Source organism: Lissotriton helveticus, chromosome 2_1, assembly GCF_964261635.1.
Source record: "Lissotriton helveticus chromosome 2_1, aLisHel1.1, whole genome shotgun sequence".
Taxonomy (NCBI): domain Eukaryota; kingdom Metazoa; phylum Chordata; class Amphibia; order Caudata; family Salamandridae; genus Lissotriton; species Lissotriton helveticus.
Genome location: NC_136059.1, coordinates 389080799 through 389092932, shown reverse-complemented (window position 1 = coordinate 389092932; position 12134 = coordinate 389080799). Strand labels below are relative to the sequence as shown.

Sequence of the window (12134 nt, the reverse complement as noted above, 5' to 3'; positions counted from 1 at the left end):
CACGTGGGCATAACAGACGCATGCGCAGTAGAAAATCCCACGTTGCAGCAGCCATTTTAGTGCAAGCGGATTACAGTTAATAAAAGCACATTGGCAAGCTTCCCCTAGATGCCTAATATGTTGTGTAATGCAATATTAATAAGACAATACATGTTAGTTAGTACATTAATATTATTTTCGAGAGGGTTGAGTACAAGCAAGTCTCTTTACATGTGAAACCTTGCTCCATCAGTGGGACTGACCAGGTTGGCACTGTGGGCCAGGGAACTGTGATTGAGAGGAAGGCTTAGGCCTTTGAACCTTTGTGAGGTATATTTTAGTAGAAGTCAACAGCAAGGTGTGATCCCCAGTTACTCCAGTGGCCTGTGTTGTGGAGCCACTTCTGAATTGGTTGACTCTGTCTTTGACAAACAGTGGACATGAAAGAGGACTTCAACAGGGCTTGACATCGTAATCCACATTTGAAAGGATCAAACACTAAATCACATATTTTCTGGAATTGGACTATAAAGGTGGGAACATGAGTCCCACAAGTGGTTCACTGCTCAACAGGAGAGAAGATCACCACAACTTCTCACTAATGGAACCTGGACTAGGGACCAAGGTCTTCTAGACATTACGATGGGTAAGGGGCCATCAACCAGGAAGTCAACATATCTTGCCCTGAGGCTGAAGCACCAGCCGTCTGCCTGACTGCCAAGAGCAGTGGTCCCTGTGAGGAGGAGGAGAACACCTGGAGGGAGCGAGGGAGCTGGGCCTGCAGGGAGCGATGGAGGTGGACCTGCAGGGAGCGAGGGAGGTGGGTGGACTTGCGGGGAGCAAGGGAGGTGGACCTGTGGGGATCGAGGGAGGTGGACCTGCAGGGAGCGAGGGAGATGGACCTGCAGGTTCTCCACCGTGCAACAGTCACTTCTCTTCTCCAGCAGGTCATAGTGCAATCTTCTGATGCCTTAGGTTATTTCTCACAATCAAATATGTTAGATAACTCTTAGCTCCTGTGAAACGATAAATACAGTAAACTGGTCTCAGACAAGTGTTAAAAATGTTTTGAGTTCATAAGCTGCAATCGTTTTAATTCTTCTATAAATACTATTCTTATTTAGGATGTAGAGGTTATTGTTCGTCGTGGATGCATGGCTGGTCGGTATCTTTGCAATGAGATCGATTGCTGGTTATCTTCTACGTTGTTGTCACTAGTGGATGTATTTCACTAACAGAGTTTGAAAATGTAATCATGTGTCCTTCCAGTTTGACTGCCTTTTCACCGGGTGTCAAAGGGACTGTTCCATGTTGTAGATTGTCTAAGTTTGGCCGTGTAACATTTATCTGGCGCTCAGTTTTAGTTTCTAGCTCGGAGTGTTGTCTTTGTACACTGTGGTCTGCTATTTTCATCTGCTTGTTTGCTGTCTGCTGCCGGACTTCACATATGTTGCTGGTTCAGTGTCTCTAGCATGTGAACTTTGCTAGGAGGTTTACGTTCCTCCACAACAAACACATCTTGGTTGGCCTGGCAGAAAGTGGAGGAGTGTCCCAGGTTCCATTGATAGGTACTGTGTTTCCGATAGGTGCTTCTCTGGGACAGTGCAGCTGTAGGCTTTTGTGGCCATTCAGATTCCAGCAAACTTTCCCTCTTGATTTGCTGGTCGGGATGCTATAAAGAGTGGGAACTCGTTCTTATCAGCCGGTCATATAATCTGTCCAATGAGTTTCACTGCCAGATAGTATGATTTGTCACCGAAGGCGCCGTTTGCTGGGAGCCCACGAATAAGAAAACCTGCTCTCATGTGGGACATTGAGAAGGAGAATTAATACTCGAATAGCTGCTAAGTTAGTATATATAGTCTTCCTCTGCAGTGGTCAGATTCTAGCCTGGTCTTTTTGTAGCTTGATGGCAATACTGTAGGCCAGAGGGCCTTTATTGATTTATTTAATGCATTTTTATATAGCGCGGACTTTACCCGAAGGTGTCAGATCGCTGTACAATAGAACCAGTTACGTTACATGAGAGAAATGTTACAAAAATAAACTGGAGACTAGAAGAGGTAGGGTAAAACTATAGAAGGCAAGAACACAATATCAAACACAGCAAGCAAGGGTGAGGAATGTACAAGAAAATATTACAAATTTACAATGATGGACGAATTTCCCAGAGGGGTCTGAGAATGAAGGTATTAGTTCTTTAGTTCAATAAGGTATTTATGCCGCTCTGCCTTTCAGAAGAACTCATGCAAGATAAGATGTGTTTCTACCTTTCAACGGGGTAAGGTGGGAGTGTTTGCTAGCATTGCAGTGTTTCAGCACAATTCTTGGTATTGCCCTGCACCTCGCAGTAGCCCAGTCTCTGTTGCATTGAATGGCGCCTGACATGCTTTGCAGTTTTATTGGTGGGACTAAGCTGCATTTGGATTCCTCCAAACATTATGGCTCTAGCCAGCAGGTGGCAGCATGACATCACAGCTGCTAGTAGAGGGAAATCTGCCCATTTAATAGAGTGAGCCGAGGTTGGAATACATTCCCTGCCCAGTAACCAGAGTCTCGCTTAGGAGGTGAACCTGATTGCTGAAAGTTGAAGGGAAGTGATCTCTTCCAGTTCCAAAGTACCTCGTCTTCGAATTTCCAGCAACCTGAAATCTACAACTCTTCAATGGATGCTACAAAAACGAGGCTGGCAGAATGGGCCTTAACCTACGCTAAATGGAGCACATCACACCTGCTCTGAGGGCTCTGCACTGCCTACATCTCTACCTCGGGGTGAAATTGAAGATCCTCTGCACCACCCCCAAAGCTCCATATTAAAAAGGCCCAAAAGGCAGGCTTAAGGTAGCCTCGTCTTGCACTGCAGCTAGAAACCCCCGACTGTCTCCTGCTAACATTATCGAACCATGCTCATTAACATGTATGAAACACGGTGGCTGATTATTGGGGGTACATGGCCCCAAACTTAAACTCCCTCAGCCCATCCTTGAGTTCTGAATAATCACATGTTTCAGGACACTCCTGTAAAGTGAACTATTCACGTACGAATGGGCCTTCCCAGTACGTCTGTTACTGGCATCCCCCAAACTGATTGGATGCATTCTCCTCCCACATTGTTTTTCTTTTTTTGACGGTACGATATTCTTACTTTACTTCTTTCACTCTGAAGTAACTAAAATGTTACTTTCATCACAGCACCAACCTTCGAAATGAATACATTATACAGTGTAGTTGGAGTCTTCCCATACCCCACAATGACTACGCCACCCACAGAGCTTAGTATTACACATCTTTATTCTGCTATGTGTAACAGCGAACTTTGCATTCGAAAATCAAACGTTCATGCCATTGCACTCTGACACCTACCTCACAGACAGCTCTACGGAGTCCGATTGGACCTAAAAGGATTCAGGCATAAAATATGCAAGACACTACATCCCCCTCTGTTAAATAATTTATTTTTAATTACACATCTCTCTCTGCCTCTCCCTGTCTCTCGCTGTCTCTCTCGCTGTCTCTCTTGGTCTCTCTCTCTCTCTCTCTCTCTCTCTCTCTCTCTCTCTCTCTCTCTCCCACCTTTCCCCCCTTTTTGGGGCTTTAATTATTCAACCTGATGTGATTGCTGGGAGCTGTCATCTTTACTATCAGAGATTTTCGAAGACAATGAAGAAGTAGCATCAGTCATTGAGTTTTCAGGTTCAGTTTTTTCCCCACCATTTTGATAAAACGAACGATGAATCAAAATGGCAAAAGCAGAAAAATCTCTGGTAATAGACTTTCCAGGTCGCTGTCACCATATGTCCCTTGGTGGACACAACATGGAAGGGTGCAGCATCAGATTTTCTCTTTTGTAGTTGGCGGGCGATCACTAGATTGGCGACATAGGCTTTCATCTTTTTCTTATTAACCAAGTACTTGATCCTTCTTTTTTGTTGTTCCATTGAGGTAACTTGGTTGTCATTGCTCTCCCGAACATCAAAGTCGCAGGACATTTGCCTGTGATTCAGTGAGATGTTGTGAGATGTTGGATGATAGGCTAGTATGGTGGAAATCAAAACAGTTTTTAAACTGAGCCTCTCAAGAGTTGCACACTGTACTGCATTCTTTAGCATATTCCTAAAATGCTCAATTAGTCCATTGGCTTGTGGCCACAAAGGTGTACTCTTCTGATGCTTTGTGTTCAGATTATCCAGGAAATCTTTGAATTATAGACTGTCTAGAGGCGGGCCAGTATCAGACTTCAAACTAGCTGGAATGCCCCATGTTGCAAAAAATGCAGTCGAGTCTCTCAATGACTCGCTCATGAGTTATGAATGAGAGATCCTCTATTAATGGAAAACAGGAGTACTCCTCCACAATTACCATCAGATTATTTCCATTATTGAGTGAATAAAATAAATCGATGGCTATTCTCTCCCATGTGTGCTTAGGGAGCTCTGACATAAGTCTATGTTGAGTAATTTTTGTAGAAAGACAGCTACATAGGCCTTGAGTTCCTTTTCAAACCTCAACTAAATATGGAAACCAAACTGGATCTTGTAGAGCTCCTTTGGTGGCAACAATACCATGATGTAATTTGTGAGCCACTTCAATTATTTTCTGTCTGACTGTCTGGAATTAGGATTCTTGACCCTCACAGTATAAGTCCTTCCTGAGTTATTGATAGTTCATCTTTAAAGTTTTTGTACTGTTGGTATTCACCATCACTGGTTGAGGTTGAGCGGGTCGGTTCCACGACTGATGTGTAATTATATCTTTCAACTTCAGCATGTCACGATCATGGCCCGTAGCAGTGTTGATCTGGGCTAACGCTATGGCAGCTGGCATATTTAACTTTACAATAAAATTAATGTAGACTTCAGCCATCTTGAATGGAGTGCCTCCACTTAGTATAAGCACTCTGGAAAGTAGTCAGCAGTGTTTTGATACTTCCCTGGATGCTGCACAAAGGTATAATCATACTCTTGGAATCCTAGTCCCCATCGTTCAGTGTGAGGAGGCATCTTGAATTTTGGATTACCAAAGATAGTCAATTAAGCTTGATGATCTCTTACCATCGTAAAAGACTTTCCATACAGGATCACATCAAAATGTTCACAAGCTTATTCCACGGCCAAACTTTCTTTCTCAGGTTGTGAGTAAGCATGTTCTGTCTGGGACAAACTTCTACTGACATATGCCACAATAAGCCTTTGAGGATGGGGATGTCAACTGTGCTGTGCCAGAATAGCACTTAACCCAACTAGGCTAGTGTCAACAACAACCTCTGATTAAATCTGTGTATTGAAGTAGGCCATTTCAGTAGCAGTTTCAATGGCTTGGTTGATACATTTTTTTTAACTTCTCACATTTTTTTAGGTAATATGCACATCCCTATATACATTTATGCAGAGGTTTCTGTCAGTTTTCTTAATCCATTGGTCTATTCAGGTGTCTTTTACATTTCACTCCTGCATACCACCGCATGCAGGCATGAGTCAGTGGTCTGGCCCCTTCAGCCATTGACTATCTTCACTATGAGTGATGTAATTTGTGTACATCTGCCTAAAATGTATGGTGCTATAGCTTGTAGGAATTCGTTTTTTGTTGTTTGTTTTCTTTTGCAAACATGGATGCAACTTTAAGACAGCAAGACTTGTACTGTTTTATACTTTTAAAATCTTCATGCCGACTGCATTTGTTTAAAAATAAATAGAAACATCTCGACCTTCTCGGGCTAAACCAAATGGCTTTTCCATTGTTTGTAATGTCCAAGTGTGGAATTGGTACGGTTTCCCACTCAGCTCTGTTTCTGGTTTAAGATCTTGGTTCTTGATTTGGTTTAAAACTGTTCTGCCCAGTTGCTCATGGGCTGTACTCTCGCATGTCTCTTCCTCGTAAACAATATTCTTCAAATTGACTTCATTGTCTTTTGTAAACCGTTAAAGACAACAAAGGGGCTCTTGTAGAAATGTTCAACTTTCTGTTGCATCCTCCTGTGGATGTTTGTGAACTGGGAACCTCTGAACATGTCTCAGCCTTCCCACTTTTCAAAGACGGCAGTCTGCATTATCAGATATACCATTCATTAAATGCAGCAGTCGACAGAGGCCCTCCTGCTAGAACTCTTTTTGGAAGAAGAACAGAATCAATCAGAACATTGCTACATGTACCTTAGCAAGGGGGCTCGATTCCTCCAGACACATCAGTGTGCTGATTCCCCTTGTTTCTCCTCAGTACCGGGCCCTCCAGCAGATTGACCTCCAACATAGCGCTTATACCTGCATCTGCCTGGTTCGGTTTTGAGTCCTATCCTTCTCTGGGTGCAGGCTTAAGGAAGCATCCCTAGATGAAGGACTCTACATCTGGGAGCAGGGCAGTTGTCTTGGTGATGCTTTTTGCATTTCAAGAGTACGTGTTGTCCTGAAGCTTTTTCTACTCAAACTCTCTGATTTTCTTTATAGGACAGCCGCGACTCCTTGTCATTCCCTGTGTGTGTTGGGGTTTTAATGGCTGTTTCACCGATCGCCGTATATTATGGATATTTGCATTCTGCCTTAGAAAGATGTGTAGCCCTTACGGAGTCCTGTATCCTGACTAATTGGTCTTTCCACCAGTTCTGATTCTTAAACTGGATATAATTAATTTATAAACTAAAATGGTGGTGAAGATAAATGATGTTAATTAGTTTCTGCAAAAGAAACAGCTGCCAACTCGGGTTGGATATTTTTGCGATTTACCATTTTAATCTTATAATAGTTCTACGAAACACACATAATATTAAACATACAAAGTTTTCTGAAGAAAGATGTTTGCGTTTTTTCTTCCCCCCATTCTTTTATTGATGCTTTATCCCCACATGCCAATCGGATTCCAGCGATTAGTCCTTCACACTGACATGCAACCTGTCATGTGTCTGGACATTTGAATCCTTCTCCTACAAACCCTAGAATTTTACATCATAAACTTCATCAACATATATGAAGGACTCTCCCACCTCTGGCTCAACAAGTTCCGATTATGTGGCTAGTGTGTTCTCTGTTTAACTATCCATGTCCCTCCTATTCTATATTAATTAAATTTCTTCGACATAATTAAGCTATTTCGATACTGAAATTATTCCGGAGAGGTTCTCTGCAGTGATAGGTTGCTTTAGAATGCGGTCCACATTGAGAACCAGTATCATGCTTGCTACTTTAAAGTTAGAAATTTGGTATAGAATTGTAATGGTAGAAGAGCTATAATTGTTTCTTTAATTTGTTGGTTGCAGGAAAACAGCAAGGAACTTTAACCCACCAGTTTGCAAAGCAGCTAAACTTTCCATAGTAGAGGTATGTCGACATGATTGTGCATAACAGTATTTGAATGTGAGTAGAAAGTTTGTACGTGGTCTTTGAGTAATCTAATTTGATAGCAATTTATAGAGATACATTGGAAGTGGTGGCAAAGGAGCCACCCCTACGGTAAAACATGGCCCTAATGTGGGTGAGAGTAGCATCTTTAAAAAAAAAAGACTTTCACAATTTTTTTCAAGGATTTAGGTAGCCAGTTGACCAAATAGTTAGTCTTTAAGCTAACAAACAGACCACAGGAACAGCAGGAGATAACTGTATCCAGTTGATTGCAGACCCTACCAATTATTTTGTATAGTATATTTATACAATAGGTATGTAGTCCTGGTAGTTGCTCTTTTATAACCTCTCTCTCCCTGTCTATCTTTAGCTCCCCCCTGTTGTTACTGATGCAATCACAAATGTTGTAAACAATCTTACAAATTAGATTATATAATATTATCCATACGGCCATGAAAGAGACCACTATGAACTTAGTATTATTCATTGTTTGAAGTATATTATTTAAGTTGTGGTTTTAGCTGCTGTGACTTATGGAGATAAATATTGTGAGGCCATTAGTATTGCATTCAATGTGAGTTGGATTGCAATCCTAACCAGAACAGTGAATTTCTGATTTTAATTTGCAACCATAACTCCACTTTGACTTTTTTTTACTGGGCATGCGCTGTGTGTGTTGCATGCCACACCTGTAGAATTTCAGTGGTTTTGCACGTTTGAGCCAGAACCATAGCTCAATCTTTAACTGTGGTTTATAATTGATTTTTCAAAGATTTTTTTTCATCATTTTATTTCCACCCAACCTGCCGTGATTTGCCTGCCCCTGCTGCATATGACCTTTCACTCTGCACTGCATGGTTGGTCTCAGTCTGCTTTGCTGCTAGACTGTACTTGATCCATGATGGAATGCCAACTTCCACTGTACTTGGCCTTCACAGCATGGCCACAAGAGATTTTAAGTTGGGAGCCACCTAATCAGTGAGATTTGGTCTGAGCCCTCCAATTTGTGTTGGCAGATGTAAAGTGGTTAACTGGAGTTGTAAGCCCATCAATCAATGGGAGGTCGCATATGTTGCAGAATGGATCTACAGCAATCCAATAAATGCACACTTTCTGATTGAAGTTCTCCTTTTATTTGGTGCAAATATTTTCAGCAGATTTTGCTGCAGGCATGAGCAAACGTTCATGTGGATGCTAATGGGAAAAACACATATTTTTTTCTCCCATTACCTCTTTTTCCTTGCAAGGTACTGCATGAATTGGCATGCCAGACAGTAACTGACCATACTAAGCGAACACCAAATTGTGTGTCCATCTGCTCATAGGGACCAAGGTTGTAGGCGAATCAAATTAAAATACCTTTTCAGTTATAAGTGCAGATGTACTATATGCAGTGGTAGCTGCCACTGTTTAATATAAATATTTACGCCATGACAGTGAAAATAAATGCGGCCCAATAATACGTTATTTGGATTTTAGTAATAAACGTACATTAATTACTTTAGTGCAGTTGTCAAATTTGAGTTTATCAAAAAAGTATGGCAACATTGGCATGGAAAAAATTAAATGTATTGCCTCACAGACTGCATGTAACAATTATTTTGTTCAAGTGCCTAATTTGAGCCGAGGGTACTCAGTGCAGGGCACCGGTACTTAATTATTTGCACCAGATTTAGTGCCGGTTAACCACATGGTGGTGCTGTCCGTCTAATTTTGAGATTAGCACAACAGTATTTAAAAAGTCAATATACATTAAGAAAGAATAATACCTGTTCCTCACACCATTATTATAGCTTTGAGCGGCCTGGAACGGCCTGAATTGTCACACTCGTAGAAGTGTGAAAACTAGTAGTTGCGTTGGTATTGTCAGTGTTGGCAGGAACCATGGGTGGTGCATGCTGCAGTCAGCTCCTGTGAAGGGCGCTGGCACCTACTGTTTTGCAAATTAAGCACTGCTTTGTTCCCAATAGTCGGGGTCTCTTCAAAGCGATTTTACAGTACTGCACAAATTATACCTTCTACTCTGTTTGGGGTTTAATATTGTCTGTTGAAACAAGTGCACTTGAAAAATACCAGGGCTTAAACTATATTTTCAGATACTTTGTCTCATCTGAATCATGACGGCCCCTCCCCACATTCTGAAATTGTAATAAATAGTATGTTACAAATAGTCTGCATAAAATTAATACATATATTAAGCTCTGCCATGAATAAAGGCCTCTGCTCTCAAGATGATGCATTTTTCAATGTATGAATATGCAGTTAATCCTTCAGAGAAGTAAACATGTATTTAAATCGCTAGAATAAACTTGATTAGATTTGCTCTTATGACAATTTACCATTTTTCGTAGTTAACATTTAATTTTGGGATTTCTGATTATTTATCCTATTTTCTTAAAGGTTGAAGAAATCGTTGATGTGGGAAGCTTTGCCCCTGAAGATGTTCACATTCCAAGTATCTATGTCCATCGTATAATTAAAGGGGAGAAGTTTGAGAAGAGGATAGAGGTATGCGAAGTCTAATAATTCTCACACATACATTCACTTTTACCATGTAAAATAGTATTTCTTTCGTACCTGATGAGGGAAAGTAATTAACTGTATGTATCATGAATACTAGTCCAGTGAACCCTAAACATGCAGTTTTTGTAACAAGAATAGAGTGAACTTGGTTTCCTTTTTTCAAGTTCATAAATTTTAAACTAATGGAGCTATATCTTTGCCCCGAGGTATTTTTTGCCCTTTCTGTGTCTTGTCTCTTTTATCGTAGCATTTGTTTGACTCATTCGTAGCACTTGTGAAATACAACTTTAGATGACTGCCCGAGCTTAAGGACTCAACACAGGATATACATACATAGTGGAGGATAACTCGCCCATTGCACACCATCCCACACTAGTGTGCTATCTGTTGGAGCTCTGAGTTACGACAACATGTATTTTTTGCCTCATTATACTAGTTGACCTTTTCTGATGTATAGTAGTTGTATGTGTCCGCGTACCAGACAGAATGAAGTTCAAGCCGGAAAGCTGGTTTAGGTGATGCAAGGGTCTAAGGAACAGTGCTCGAGGGTCAGTGGCTGTAATTCCATAATGGAACCAGACCAGGTGTCAAAACACGACCTTCCAGTTCGAGAGGAAGCCTCTCCACTGATGCACTGGCAGAGAATGCCCTGCTGAGTCAGAAAGCATTACTGAATCCTCATCATCATCAAAACTTTATTTGATTTTACAGAAAAATCATAAAAGCACAATAAAACACATAATTTCATCAACCGATTCGATACAGGGTGACGAGAAGTTAAATCAGAAGGTAACAGACCGAAATAAATCTGACCTAACATTAATTTCTTATGGGCAATCCCATAAATTTAAACAAGTCAAGCGGGACCCTGATAAGTGCCTAAAGGGCATGTGCAGATTATGGCTAAAAATAATTAAAAGAAGAAAACGATAATTGTATGGACTTCCCTTAATATAATACTTTATCCATAGTGTTTTCGTACGTAAAGCGCTCCTCTAATAAAATTTAAAACCGCGTAACAAATGTCAGCGTAGTCAGGCGCATGCAAGTGGGTAAAACCTTCCCTATCAAAATTGGCAGCAAAAATTAGGTTCTCAAAGTTTTCAAAAAAGAACAAAATGCAAGGTAGATTACTATGCTAAATTATTACAGGGACATGGTAAAAGATGATCAGACCATCGACATTGGTTCGTAAATGCTACCAGGAAGCGCACATTGCCCAAACGGAACCTAGTCAGGTAAAACCTGCACTGGGGGTTCAAAATAAAAAATAAATAAAACTGCAACTAATCACTGGGGAAACTCACATTACCAGTGTTCGAGGTTCTTTGCTGAGTCGATGATCGCTGGTGGTGAGAGCTTACCTACCCTTGCTGTATATGCGGATTTAATTATGGTTTTGGCTTGAAGTGTCATATTAGCAGGGTTATCAAAGAGTACAGTTAGGCTCATGTCACCTAGAGCACGTTTTAGATAGCCACACCAGGGAATTTTCTCAACATTGGATAGGGTTTGCCAGTCCACAACAATGGATCTTGAAAAATCTAAATGCGGTGAGACAAAAATTTAGCCCACAATAACAAAGGAGCCAGGCCAATTCGATCTTCAGTACACTCCAAACCCATTTCTGAATGGCAGAAGGGTTTGACCGACTCCTGGGGACCTATTATCGGCAATTTGAAGCTTAGCAGAGTTGCTGTGGCCTCAAACTCCAGCCCCACAGGCGGCTTTTTGCTTAGTAAAGTGTGATCATCTCTTTAACAGGCTTCTGGCTTACTTTGCTGAATCGTATTTGGGATATACATCACCAGTAGTTTAGCCATTGCACAGAGTGGAAAAAAAAGAAGTACGAACTGTCTGTCCCTTATTTTGCCCAAATTCCCCTTATTTTGTCCAAATTGGCAATACATGTTTAGGTGTACTGCACCACCTGGACTATACATGTCAGGACAGTGTCAAGGTGGAAAAGTAAAAACATTGGAGTTTGACCTGTTTTGACTGTCTTTAAGAATTCTCATGAACATTGTTTCAAGCAAAGGTTTGATTTTCACGAGTGCGCCTCTACCGTTTGATTTTCACGAGTGCGCCTCTACCATTTAACTTTTACAGATTGTGGCAATTTGTAAGAGTATGTTTTGGCTGAAATGCTCATGAACACATTTTAACTTTTATCGTTTTTTTTCTCCACTATAAACATATGTTCTGTTTCAGGTTGATATTCATTTTGTACTCGGTAGTGTTGTCTTAACATTTTCATCCTTTTTCCAGTGCATTGAATTGTGGCTTTAGAATTTGTGGATTGCA

General features: G+C 41.0%; 1 protein-coding gene across 1 annotated transcript in view; it reads left to right on the top strand.

Moving 5' to 3' along the window:
• Positions 1-12134, top strand: part of OXCT1 (3-oxoacid CoA-transferase 1) — a 551535-nt gene that overhangs the window by 212711 nt on the left and 326690 nt on the right. Inside the window, exons 7-8 of the mRNA XM_078675010.1 lie at positions 7226-7286; positions 9708-9815. Of these exons, the coding sequence (XP_078531136.1) occupies positions 7226-7286; positions 9708-9815 (169 nt within the window). The remainder of the gene's footprint in view (positions 1-7225; positions 7287-9707; positions 9816-12134) is intronic.